We start from the raw sequence: 14,253 nt of genomic DNA, 5'->3' as shown, positions 1-14,253 counted from the left end.
TCTTTATTGTTGTTGATGTTCTTGAAATGTATAATGAGTGGGTAATTTTTAATTTTAGTATTATAAGGTTTTAGGAGCTGTGATCAAGCCAACATGGCAACAAGTATGTATAAGGGGGGAAAAAAAACCTACCTACATGGAAAGAAATTTAAAATTTTGGAGAATATATAAGTACTGAGCCAAAAATTATTCAAAGTAAGAACTATACTAACAGTTCATTGTAAAATTAAACATAGAGGAAAACTGATATCTAGATATGAGCAGCAAAGAATGGCACCATCTACTACGATAAAAATGTCAATGATAACATGCATCTGTATTGTCTTCTATGTGAAGCACTTTGCATTCTCTGAAAGTCTCTACAAATGTAAGGTGATAATGCCATTGTCCCTTTGAGACCTGTTTCATTACATTCCGGCCACAGCAACATCTTCTAATCTCTGAAATCACCAATCCTCCTGGCCTCCAGCCTTTGCATTTCCCATTTCTTCTGCTGACAATGTTCTTTCTCCCAAGTTCTCTTTCTGGCTCATCCTCATCTTCAGATGTCAGCTAAAATGCCATCTTCCCAAAGAATCCTACTTCCTAATCACCTAATCTAATGTTACACTATTGTCATATACTCAAAGTTACTCTCTACCACATCATCTGTTATTTCCTAAGTATATACAGCACTTACTAAAATGTATAATTATATTTTTGTTTGCCTGTTGACTACTGTTTACCTCCCCACTAGAACAAGCTATTGTTTACTAGCCCCCACATGAAGGCTGGCAGCCTTCTTTTTCACTGAGTACCAATATATCAACTATATATCAATATATTAATATAGCAAACTGGCAGAATGTAGTTGTTCAATCATTATTAGTTGAATGAATGAATGAATGAATGAGCAATAATTAAACAGTTGGCTCCTTGAATTCACAGACAGCCATACTGGACAATGCAATGCACTTGCAAGCATTTCTTTTAACTGCTCTAGCTTTCTTTACTATCCCAAAACTTACCCATGTAATTCCCCCACAACTCTAAGAATTTATTTTATTATTCAAATTTTACCCTTTCTCCCATTGGGCCTGGAGGACCGACTGTTCCTGGATCACCTCGGGGACCTCTTTTGCCTTCTTCACCAGCTGGGCCTATTGGACCCTGAATACCATGTGGCCCCTATTAAAAACAGAAGGAGGTTACCAGAAAGAGCCAGAGTACAAGGGAGTTATAGTCAAAAGCTTCATTCAATGAAGTCAGTTACAAATTTGAAACTATATTAAACTGTTTCCATCCAAAGGTATATTACTCATTGTTATTATTTGAAACACTTGAGCGTTTTGACCTGTCCACTCCTGGACAATATTTATGCTCTTCTTAATCATTTAAACAAAAATAATGAAGGCTTACTGGTTCCCCTTTTGGGCCAGCTTCTCCTTTGAAACCTGGAACTCCTGGATCACCCTAAAATAAAAGTATGAATAGGTATGAGAACCAGGACTTTTGGCCAGTCCAACCTGCTTTAATTAATTACAGTAAATGGGTCTTGAAAACTTTCTGCAGCTGAGTCTGTATTATCATTTTTTTTTAAATTTTGCAAGTCTTGTAGAATGTATGTGAAATTTTATAAAATCTAGTAATAATTAGGTAGCAGTTTGTCTATTTTACAGTGGTCTTCAAGAGACTTATTTTTGAAATCTTGTTTGTTTCATCACGCATACTAGAAAAATTAGAATTATTCAGTTTTTCCAATTTGCTAATTAAAATTAGAACTAACAATGACAACTTCTACAGATAAATCTATTTCAGGTTTATTTTAGGAAATAGACTTATTTACCCAGAATCAAAATAATTTTATATTTATGTTCTCTTTGTTGACAGTTTGACAACTTCAAATAGGGCATTTCATCTTGGGAGTGTTCAGAGGTTTTATGTATGTGTGTCTTTAAACACCAGTTAAACTTGTGGGAAGCAGATTGCTAAATTGAGAACATGATAACATCGAATGTGAAATATCAGCAACACTCGTGTTTTAATAAATCTGTCACCAGCATTTAAAAGGATTTGTTAGCATAACTAAGTTACTTGGAACAGAATTCTAAGTATTTATTTTAGGTAGTGCTAAGAAAGTTTTAATTTTTACATATCAAGCTAAAAATATATACACACAACTTCTCAATGTGTTTATTTCTTATGGGCTCTTCATAACTTTTTCTAATAAATAATTTCACAAAATATGGAAATTCACTCAATTTGAACAATACGGTGGGGTCACTCTTCATGATGACTCTCAAGAAATGGCTGTTGAATCCATTTTTCACCGAACTGTCATTCTAACCTCCACATTTCTTCACACTGGCTTGTGAAAATATTTCCATAATGGTTATTATTCAACTACTGATAAAATTCTATGAGGAAAACCATCAAATCACGACCTTATTATTTTAAATAAAAAACCCACTAAAATCCAAAAACAACACAGTAATGTTTCCCTTTGAACTTAAACCCCTAAACTGTTCATTAACAACATTTGGCTTCCACTTTACAAAGATTTCTATCTTCAACTGCCTCATGCAGATAAGTCACATTATCTACGTTTCATTGCATCTCACTGAATATTATTTTCCTTGGTGATCTCAGGTGGATTATGCTAATGGACGGTGATTACTGTAAAGGACATTACCGGTTGGCCTCGAATTCCTGGAGGTCCCGTGCTACCTTGAGGTCCCGGAGACCCAGGGGGCCCTGCTAAGCCAGGAGGACCCGAGGTACCAGGAGAGCCCTAGCAGAGTGAAAGAGTGACATGATGAGCACAGACCTTTGTAGAAGTCTATGGTCAATGTCCAAATGATTATGTCCATTGGAGCTTCTCGCAGCATGAATGCAGTTAGTTACTTACCGTTGGGCCTTTGGCACCAGGTGTCCCATCAGTTCCTACCACACCCTAAAAGATATATGAAAAGTTTATAAGACATTAAGCCATGTTTAGAGTGGTCTTTGGATGTCCACCCATATTCCAAAAGGAGGCAGAAAATTACTATAAAAACATCAACCACCATTATATCATAAAACTCACTTTTATAACTAGTTCCCTTTCCATAAAAATAGACAAAATGTTGCAGAGTTGACAAGAGAAATATGTTTTTTTTTAAATCAGTCGCAAGCATTCAGAATTCAAAGAAGATATATTAAAATAGATTGTCTTCGTTCTGATGTTATACAACATGTCAAGCTTTCTGTTAAGAACATCATTCTTAAATGTGCTAGCAACTTACAGGAAGACCCTGAGAGCCAACTGGACCCGGTGGCCCAGTTTCACCTCTTTGCCCTTGGGGACCTTCAGGGCCTCTTGCTCCAGTGGGACCTGCTTCTCCCTAACGGGGCACAAAAGAATATTAACTTAAGAAAAATATAAACGTGGTGTGGTTCAAAGTTTATTGCTTATTTGGAGCTTTACATTTTATCCTCCAGCATTTAAAGTGGTCATGAGCACAAATTGGTCTACAAGGGATGTGTGCCTAACCTAGCTTAAGGAGTGGACTCACTTTCCTAACCCTTCGAGTGTGAGGATATCTGCAGCATTAACAGCAGAGCCAAGTGGTCAAGGTTACCTGATAGCTACTCTTATTTCAACCCAAGAGAACGGTCCAGATAGTAAATAAAAGTACAGATGCCGAGTTAAATTCTAATTGACATAAATAACAAATAATTTAAGTATAAGTTTGTCCCAGGCAATATTGGAGCCATACCTGTATGAAAAATTTTTCTTTATTTATCTGAAATGTAAAGCTAAGTGGGTTTCTGTATTTTACATAATATATTAGGTCCTTATGTAGATCTAATCCTAGAGGGACCTGGACCTGGAATTTTAGAACTAAAATTCTAAGCCTTAGGGTGTTCATTAGTGCCAATAAGACATATAAAATCTCCCTTGAATCCTTGAAATACAAAGAACTGGATGTGGAAGTTTATTCTTCATTTGGAAAAACAGAGATCATGGAAGAATTTAACAGGTATAGCAGAATCCTGGCCAAAAACAAAGATCTGGGAATTTTATGCTTGGGGAGGTGGGGAAAGATTAGGCAAATAATTTCTGAGAAAAACAGTTTTGCAAAGTGTTTGACTTTTTTAGCAGTTTTCAGTAGCCAACAGCCAGTGCTAGAAAACCCCAGGAGGAGAAGCAAGTATGCAGAGTGAACTGCTGTATAAATTGTGATTCTAAGAGTCTTATCTAGATGCCACAGTAGGAGCAGAAACCACTTTCTGCTAAATCTTAGTCCTGGCCATGGTGAGTATTCTATCCTTAATTCTCTGGCCAGAGCTCAGTTTGAGGGTAGAGGGTCTCACACGAAAGGGGAAGGGATTTTGCATATTTTGATCAGGGGACATAGGGAAGGTGGGCCCTCCATGGCTAGAGTCAGGAGCAAAAGGATTAGAACTTAGGGGAGCAGATCAGAAACAGAGGGGGCCTCATGAAGGTCCTAGGAGACCAAGTGCACAGAACAAAAGGGACTGGTTAGTGAAATGACTTAGGGCATCATTTTAAAGCAGCCACATCTCTGTGGCATAGAGTTTAAAGACAGCATTACAGAGAGCCTGAAGGATAATTTGACTTGATGGTGCTCACATTTCAGAGTATTTGAAATTTTGTTGTTGGTGGTGGTGGTTTCAAACAACAAGTTCAAAGCCCATTTGAGTAGCACTCCTCACAAGAAGCCTGGGTCTATACTGAGGGCATCACTTAACCTTCAACGAAATTCCATGAGAAGACAAGGTTGAGAGAAGTGAGGTGACTGCCGTAGCTACAGTCGTTTTTGTACAGCAGACTCGTGGGAGTAAACCCCTTCTGTGAGATGAAGAAAATTATTGCGAGGGGGAAACGGGTGTGAGGGGTAGTCAGGTGTATGTACAGCAGACTCGTGGGAGTAAACCCCTTCTGTGAGATGAAGAAAATTATTGCGAGGGGGAAACGGGTGTGAGGGGTAGTCAGGTGTATTGTGTTGTTTAACATTTGAAAGAGGTGTTCTGAATGTATTCACTAATTTAGCTAATACAATCTGAACAATCTCCTACTTTAATCCTTGCATTTATCATCCAAAACACTGAAAGAACAAATGGTGACTCCCTACAAATGGAAATCATCCCAACAGAGTACTTTAATCCATTCCCATGTGGAAAGCCAAATAAGCCTCCCTGACTATTCCTTTAATGGGTTGTGTAAATGGTAGGGGCAGGGGGAGGAGTGAAAGCCAGCACTGCGTGAGAGAACAGCCTTTTGACAACCTCTAATTTATTTTAACCTCCTCTTGTTTAGAACATTCTGCTATTTATTACTGCCAGGCACTGTATCCAAGAACAGAGTTCCAATTCAGATTAAGTTCTTATTCCTTGCAGCTGTTACAATTGTCTAGCTTAGAGTTCTAACACAACAGATTCTTTGATATTACAATTGTATGATTATCAGTAATTCTCCTTTAATTACATATCGTTTAGTAATCTCATTTTTAAGTTTTTACAGTTATTTTTTTCCCTACCGTATTAGACACTGAGAATGCTCTAGGCTTTTTCCTTAGGTAAGCAACCTCCATACAATTAATGAAATGTCATCCTTCACTTCAGGATTCATATAATCAAGTAATTCTTATAATCAAGAGCTAAATATATTAACATTTTACCTTCATCCCAGGATTTCCTGGAAAACCGGACGATCCAGGTATCCCAAGGGGACCCTATTAAAAGAAACCAGAAAAATGATCAGACATGTTTTTTAATCAATATCTAATTGAGTCATCTTTCATTCTTTGACAACATTCTGCATTTTGACACATAGGATTAATCCACTTAGTACTTTCAAATCACAAAGATAATGTCATTTTATTATAAGTACTTTCCAACGTTGGTATGGAATAGTGCTAAAAGCCACGTCCAGTGGTATTAAACACTTGTTGTAGTGTATTAGAGAATAAGTCAGTCACAAATACAAATTATTTGAAACAATTGCTTCTTGAGAGATGTACTTTCTTTGTGCTAACTAAGTGATATAGTTTTTAGAATTAGGTTTTGTACCAAAATCCAGGACTGCACTTTATAAAAATGATGCTTAAGAATCATCTGGGTATTTCAGAGTGATTTTTTTTCAGGCTAATATGTGGATATTTGTCACTATCCCATATTTGGGAAGGTGTGCATAGAGTTTAAACCATTAATTTAAAGGCCAGATTTAAAGGAAATGAGTGAGTGTAAGAGGAATTCCATTCCAGGTTATCCTGATTCTTCTTTGAGGACTGTGTTGTAATTCCATCTGTTTTACAGTAATAAAATCCCTTTTAAACTATTCTTATTTTTTCCTCCTATCTTTTTGTTTCCTTTTTATGAAGAACAAGGCGGGAAAGATCCTAAGGGCAAATAATTTTAAATCTGATTTACCCTCCTTGTATTTTCCTGAGCTCATCATGTTTTTTTTTAATCTATCCATCCTATAGACCATGCTATATTACTGCTCATTTTATATACTCATCTTTCAAGACTTAGCTTGAAAGTTGTTCCTCTTTAAGTCTTCCTTAATATCTGTATCTCACTATAGGTGTAGGTACAGGTAGGTTCCCATACTTGAACTTCAAGTTACACTGTACAGCATAGCACTTATGGGCAACAGCATTATGCTACAATATTAATTGATGTATCTCTCCTTGATAGACAAGGCAGTATCCAAAGATAAGTACTATGCATTTATCACTTTTTTATTCCAAGTATCTGGGACACAGTGAGTGCTCTGTAAATGTTAACAAATGTACAAATGGAAGAATAAATGAATGAAGTGAATATGAAAGTAGTACAACTCACCATCGGCCCAGGTTTTCCAGGCATACCATGTGTACCTCGTTGTCCCTAATTAGGAGAAAAAGAGACAAGATACAATTACATTTTCTATAGTATTTGCTCCTAATTCATTTGTTTTATAAAAATTTCCATGTTAAAAACTGAAGAATAAATATTAACTGACAACAACCTTAACTGGGTCAATAGCAATAAAAATACATTTTTGTACAACATTGATAGGGTAGTAATAAACACACCCATCCTTACAACAATAACAAAGAAAAATCAAGATTGAGAAAACAATGGAACTGATTAAAATGATCCTTTTTATTTGAATGTATGATTTGCAATCAAATGAACTCAAAGACAATGAAATTTTATACACCTCAGTCTTTCTAATAGGCAGATTAACTCAGAGGAGGAATGTCCTCCTCGTAAAAACAACAGCAAAATAAAGTACACACACACACACATACACACAGAGGAAATTAAGTAGTAGTGAATGCTATGGTGATCATCTAGATCTTCCTTCAGCACTGAAGTAATCATTCTACCACTGCTGGAAGTGTTGTAAGCCGATGGCTCATAGTTAAGACCCTCCCACCAACTGCCCTCAGCAAAGGAGTTAGCACTCCCAAGGTTATGCCTCTTCCAAGGTCAATGCGGTAGTACAAAGGATTGGCTGCCCCCCACCCCTCCATTCAAGACAAGTCTGATGAGCCATCCCAACCCCACAGTTCTCATGGAACTGAGAACTCATGGAGACTGGGCTCTTTGTTGTAATTGTATACAGCTTAAATTCTCCTTGTGACAAACCCTGCTTTTTATTCATTTCTTCACAAATGTAGCTTCTGAGAGCACTCCCCAATAAATTCCCTGCACACAAGTCTTTGCTTTGATGCTGTTTCCTAGGAAACCTGATCTGACACCCTAATACCATTGGTGCCTGAAGAAGTACAAGAAAGCAGACTCTAAAATGGGAATTTAAAGCTGGATTCCTCACTGACTATCTAGATGAAGCATGACTCACTCTTGACATCCTGGGGCAATGCAGCAATAGATATTGTCTCCAGTGGCAAACTGAGATAGGGACAAGTGTAAGAGAAAGGGCTATGGGCACATAGCTCAGACGCTCGTGAAGGATTGAAGAAGTAGCAATTATCAAGTTGATGGAATTGCATGGATCTTGTTGAATGAATACATTGGAGAAAGACATTGAAAGGCTAATGGTGATTTATCATCAATATAAGACTCCTTGGAAGCACTTTAAGATATTGTAATCTTCTACAATCAGAAAGAAGAAAAAGCTGAAGATTGGACCCAGGACTTGATAAAGCTTCAAGAGCTCTTGACAAGGTTGAATTCTCAACCACAGAAAGTCTGTTACGCCCTATGGTCAGGGCCCTTGATTTGAAGGAATGAAATTTGGCATCGGGAACCTCGAAATCTCAACTCCAAAGTCTGTGGGCCTGTAGAAATTCCCACCATTAACAGCTTATTCTTCCTCACTTAAAGATAATGCGGAAGCCTCTACTTTACCAGACAATATATACTACCACCACCACCACCTGCCCCTGCTGCTTAGCCACCAGATCAATAACTAGCATCAAGTCACAAATTAACTGAGTTGAGGAAAAGCCGCTTCTGGTAAAAGAGGAAAGAGACACACCAAAGGAGCTATGAGTCCCTTACATCATGTAGAGGCAGAATCCAAAAGAGAATGTGTGGAAGTAGGTCCTGAGGGTACCAGATCGTGAGGGAAAGGACATAAAGTGGAGAACTTTAATAATATGGAAATACTCTCCCATGATACATATTTAACACTCTGATAAAGACTCCGAAAAAATGGTGTTAACATGGGAGATGGTTTAGAAAGAGCAATGGCCCACACTCAGTGATGGAGCATTGCCAAAACTGCCTTGGCAGATAGTAGAATAAAGCACAGAGAAGTGAACATACGAGATCGGATATACTGTGTAAGGATGGATAAGCAACAGCCGACTACATTCTACAGTAGTTTCTACGTTTCCAGAGGACACTTTATCTTCAAAGGGTTACAAGAGCCTAGTGAGAGGGTCTCAATTCTCCCCAACCAGGGCTCTGACTTTGGTACTATTGAGAAATTCTAAGGTGGCTGTCTTCTGTAGCTAGGGGTAACAGCAGGGGATGCTGTAAACCTGGGGTTCCTAATACTAAGAGGGATGATAAGATCTCGTCATAATAGAAGCTAGGTGCAGTCCTTAACTGTCCAAATTAAAGTGGGTGCAGTATAATTAACTGCAAGGTTGAAATATTAGCAAGTACAGCCTAACCTTCAGAGAGCTGTGAAGAGAATCAATGGAATATGCCCCCTACCTATCTAGGTTCAAGATACATAGGCAGACAGCAAGGGCATTCCTCAATCTACACATGTAAAATAAATCACAGGGGTGCTTGGGTGGTTCAGTCAGCTAAGTGTCTGCCTTCAGTTCAGGTCGTGATCTCAGGGTCCTGGGTTCGAGCCCTACATCGGGCTCCTTGCTCAGTGGGGGGTTTGCTTCTCCCACCCTCTGCCCCTCCCCCCTGTTCATGCTCTTGCTCACATGTTCTCTCTCTCATGAATAAATAAAAAATATTTTAAAAATAATAAAATAAATCAAAGACAGATGACCAGGAAACTCAGCTCTTTAAAAAGGGGACACTCATAGTACTTACCTTTTAGGATTGTGATGAATATGAAATAAAGTGTGGAAGAATGCTTGGCATATAATAACTGCTTGATAAATGGTACCTATTATCATAAATTTACTACTATTCCAAATTTTATATTTTTTCCATGGACTACATTCCGTGCTGCTATAGTTTTTTTTATACTTTTCTTAACTTTGGTATTAATGTAAGTAGGCAACAAATGTACAGTGGTTATATAAGATGTTAACATTAACAGAAGCTATGCAGAGCGTGCACGGGAACTCTCTATACTACCTTTGCAAATTTTCTGTAAACATGAAATTATTTCAAAAGAAAAAGCAAGGAAAAAATTGAAAAATTAAAAAGTAGGCAACCAGTACTATCTTCTCATTTAAAAGACATATTCAGCTCATCGGAGTGAGTTGAGATACGCATACTTACCGGAGCCCCCTGCGGCCCAAGCCTCCCTCTTTCTCCCGGCATTCCCCTTGGGCCCTACAGGTGACAGAGAAAAACACCTTTGAAGCATCTTATTTGAATTCTAAGGTAGTTTGACTACCTCACTCAATTCGACTGAGACTCAATACAATTGGCTACCAAACAGTAGTATTTCTAGGGGCAACTTTGGGTTTGAAAAAATCTCTACCAGGGCACCTGGGTGGCTCAGTCGGTTAAGCGACTGCCTTCGGTTCGGATCAGGATCCCGGGGTCCTGGGATGGAGCCCCGCCTCGGGCTCCCTGCTCTGCGGGGAGTCTGCTTCTCCCTCTGACCCTCTGCCTGCCACTCGCCCTGCTTGTGCTCTCTCTCTCTCTCTGACAAATAAATAAATAAGATCTTAAAAAAAAAAAAAAAATCTCCCTGTGGGGATATATAACCTACCACCTCTTACCAGAACAGATTTCACTTAATGTAGCTAAAATGGGCTAAATCTACAATAGTCCTGATTTGAACACTAACTATAGGAAAAGAATAAGAGCATTAAATCGTTAAGAAAAACAAACAAGGGCAAGAAGTCTTTTTTATTCAAAGGGTGCAATTCTCTGGATGTGCTTGTCTGTCAGCTGGTAAGCAAGATTACTTCATCAGCTAACATACTTTCTCCACATCATTTTGTTTTCCATTTAAACATTCTCTTTATACAGCCTAAAAAGAAAAAAAAAAACCAAAGAATTAAATTGATACATACCATTGGACCCATGGCACCCATTGGACCAGTAGGGCCAGCTTCACCCTAAAGCAAAAATGAGATTACATTATAGTACAAAAAACCTACAACTGATATTCATATCACTGTTTCCATGTGTGTGTCATTTTAAAAGTGTATTTTCAAACTGAGCATTTGAAAGGCATACTTGAAATGAAGGAACTCAAAATTCTGTTGTATTACTTTTTCTTAAAATGCAATGGCAATTTAATTTCTATAGAAAAAAGTATAAGATAAAAGTGAGGATGTAAACAAGATTGATGAAACTATCACATCTGTTCACATTAATTAGTATCAAAAAGGTAATTATATGTTTATGTCTGATAATATTTTAGTCCAAGTAAAACTTCAGAAAGCTAAAATTGACTAATATTCCTTTAAGATTATAAGAAGTTTAAAAATAAAATAATTAAAGCTAATGCATATATAGATACACACACATATATGTACACATACATATATCATACATACATCACACTTATATACGTGTGTGTGTGTATACACACACACACAAATATATATGTATATATTTTCATATATCTCACATGATGCTTCCCACTAAAATGTCCTCTGTACTTCTTTTATGGTCTCTTTCTTTCTCTAGGAACATAAACACATCTTGGGAAGAAACAATAGCTAGAAGGCCCTGGAATCAAAAGGGTACTAAATAATGGAGCTAATAAATTATTTAAACCTCTCAGATATTTTTGAAGAAATAAAACAGTGACTGTTTTAAAAGGTGAATTCATAGTACCATCTTCATGTGAGGAAAGCACCCATCCTACATTGGCAGAAACCCAGTGCCATGATGTCTAATCTTGGTGGCAAAGTTAAGCCATGTCATGTATCCTGCCAAATCTATTGCCACTCATCTATGAAAAAATATATTTATCTACTCAACTATCTCTTTTTTTATATTCCTCTTTCCTCCAAAATTTAAGGGGGTTCTGAAAAGTTGGTAGGCACTTGAAGCAAACCAGAAATGCAATGGTGATGTCAGATTTATATTTTATACAGTTACCTTGGAACCAGTTGCTCCAACTTCACCTTTAGGGCCTTCAAGACCTTTGTGTCCCTAAGGAGAAAAATATAAATTTGTATGCTACTGCTTTTTTAATTCTCAGATATATAAAAGAAGAACCAAAAATAAGCTCACAGAAAGTGTCTTATAAAAACGGATATTTAAAGTTGTTACCCAGAATGTTTTCAAATTCTCAACATTTTTTGAAAGCCTATTCAAAGAAAATTAAAGTACCATTCTTAACTTGCAATGTCCTCACCTTTCAGATTTTTGTGATTTCACAGAAATTTAATCTATAGCTACAAATGAAAAATCTATGGTGGTTTTAGAGAAGACAAGTAATTGTGGAGGTTATACAGTTATAGAATATGGGCTATAGCTGGGGAAGACATTCAAAATAATAACTAGTACAGCAGCAAGCATTCTAATCAGAAGTTCAACTACTCAAAACAGAGGACAGCCAGTATATACTTATCAAATATCAGCCATGCTTTCTGATAGATAGATGATAGATTGATAGATGTGTAATTTTTTTTTCGGGAATTTTGAGATCTAGGAGTAAATCTTAATGCTATTAAATTCACAAATATGCTAATCCAAATACCCAATTCTATTTATCTAAAACATATTGCAAACATACAAATATTTATTCTCTCCACATGTCAGAGCCCATTCATTTCATGGTTTGGAAATGTGGAGAGAATAGATTTCCCTTAAACTGCAAGTCAGCAAGTATTTCTTTACAGTTAATTTTAGCAAAATTCATACAAGATAGTAATTAACAATGATCTTCTTTCCTTGTTAACTCACAAGGAAACACCTTCAAAACTGCATTTTGTTAAAGTTTCTGTACTATAATGTAGAAAAACTGAACTACACAAATATTGAAAAGTTACAAATCCTTCAACTTTTTATTCCTGGCTCCACTACCACAATTTACCAGGCACTATACCTGATGTAATGAAACGAAAAAGCAAAAGCTATAGCAGATAAAAGACCTCATATAATTGACACTACATTGCATTAATCCATAGCTACACTGTTTGCAAACTGGGGTGATGACAGTCCTGAGCAAGAAGGGGTTCCTGTTTAAGCTGTAGTAACTTCTCTGACCATGGATCATCGTTCCTTCTGTGGCAGAGTTCTACAGTTCCTCTAATGCATTTAGGACGACTGTCTCAAAGTAACCTACAGCTTTTCTGACAACTCCTCGCTCTCTCTCCTGCTAAGAACTGTAGCCTTTTTCGTCTGAGTTTTTTTAGAACCTTCTGCCACCATATCCATCACTTCTACCACCAGACCCATAACCACCACCACAGGGACTGCCTGAGCTTCTTCCACCAAAACTGTCCCCCTTCATCAGTCCATAATTTGATTGCTGTTGTCCACTGTAATTTCCAAACTCATTATGGCACCCACCACCACCATAGTTATCTCCAAAATTTCTTCCTTCATTGTAACTATCATATCCTCCACCACTGCCACCGTATCTGCCATATCCTGGTCCATATCCTGGTCCACCACCACCACCATAGCCTCCTCTACTGCCATAACCAGGACCACCACCATCGTTGCCACCATCACCTCCTCCTTAGCTACCTCTGCTACCACCACCTCCACCACCAGAGCCTCATCTCCCATCAAAGTTTCCTCCACGACCCATAAAGTTGCCAGATCTACCTCCATGACTTCCTTGTAATCCAGCAGACTGCATTTCTGTAGAAAGGGCCTTTTCCACTTCACAATTATGCCCATTAATAGTGTTGTATTTCTGAACAACAATTTTACCAACTGCATCATTATCATTAAAAGTTACAAAAGCAAATCCTCCCTTTTTTCCAGTCTGCCTTTTCTCCATAACTTCTATGGTTTCAATCTTGCCATACTTTTCAAAGTAGTCTCTCAGATTCTATTCTTCTGTATCTTCTTTAATACCACTGATGGAAACTTTCTTCACTGCTAGATGGGCATCAGGCTTTTTTTTTTTTTTATTATTCATGAGAGTCAGAGAGAGAGAGGCAGAGGCAGAGGGAGAAGTAGGCTCCCCACCTAGCAGGGAGCCCAATGCGGGACTCGATCCCAGGACCCTGGGATCATGACCTGAGCTGAAGGCAGATGCTTAACCATCTGAGCCACCCAGGCGCCCGATGGGCATCAGGCTTTACACAATCCTTTCTAGAAACAGCTCTCTTTGGTTCCATTACATGCCCATCAACCTTGTGTGGTCAAGCACACATTGTTGCTGCAATGGAGGTTTTACCTCCGTTTTGAGTGATATGTAATTTCTATATATGTACATAACATATAATAATTACCTATTAATTATCTTGAGTTATAAAGAGAGAAACATTCTATGGCCTCCCCAGTTTGGGCTGACCGGACCCCTCCCATGATCTAGCGCTCTCTAGTATCATTGTCACTTATTCCACTATGTAGTCATTATGTCTTTTTGTAACTGTAACCCTCATTAGCCTGAGGCTGAAAGCTATGGATTTTTCTTGTTCATCACTGCGTCCTCTTTTGTAGTACAGTATCCAGCATATAGTAAGA

General features: G+C 37.8%; 1 protein-coding gene and 1 pseudogene across 1 annotated transcript in view; both read right to left on the bottom strand.

Moving 5' to 3' along the window:
- COL5A2 (collagen type V alpha 2 chain) overlaps window positions 1-14,253 on the bottom strand; it is a 138,869-nt gene that overhangs the window by 32,828 nt on the left and 91,788 nt on the right. The window contains exons 14-23 of the mRNA XM_025848785.2: window positions 11,704-11,757; window positions 10,665-10,709; window positions 9,919-9,972; window positions 6,832-6,876; window positions 5,664-5,717; window positions 3,264-3,362; window positions 2,888-2,932; window positions 2,672-2,770; window positions 1,399-1,452; window positions 1,060-1,167 (exon numbers count right to left, since the gene is read on the bottom strand). Of these exons, the coding sequence (XP_025704570.1) occupies window positions 1,060-1,167; window positions 1,399-1,452; window positions 2,672-2,770; window positions 2,888-2,932; window positions 3,264-3,362; window positions 5,664-5,717; window positions 6,832-6,876; window positions 9,919-9,972; window positions 10,665-10,709; window positions 11,704-11,757 (657 nt within the window). The remainder of the gene's footprint in view (window positions 1-1,059; window positions 1,168-1,398; window positions 1,453-2,671; window positions 2,771-2,887; window positions 2,933-3,263; window positions 3,363-5,663; window positions 5,718-6,831; window positions 6,877-9,918; window positions 9,973-10,664; window positions 10,710-11,703; window positions 11,758-14,253) is intronic.
- LOC112806509 (uncharacterized) lies at window positions 12,962-13,925 on the bottom strand (annotated as a pseudogene).

The sequence above is a fragment of the Callorhinus ursinus genome, unplaced genomic scaffold (assembly GCF_003265705.2).
Source record: "Callorhinus ursinus isolate GAN/ISIS: 27379988/994484 unplaced genomic scaffold, GSC_fseal_2.0 scaffold2, whole genome shotgun sequence".
NCBI lineage: Eukaryota > Metazoa > Chordata > Mammalia > Carnivora > Otariidae > Callorhinus > Callorhinus ursinus.
This window is presented reverse-complemented; position numbering and strand designations above follow the sequence as displayed.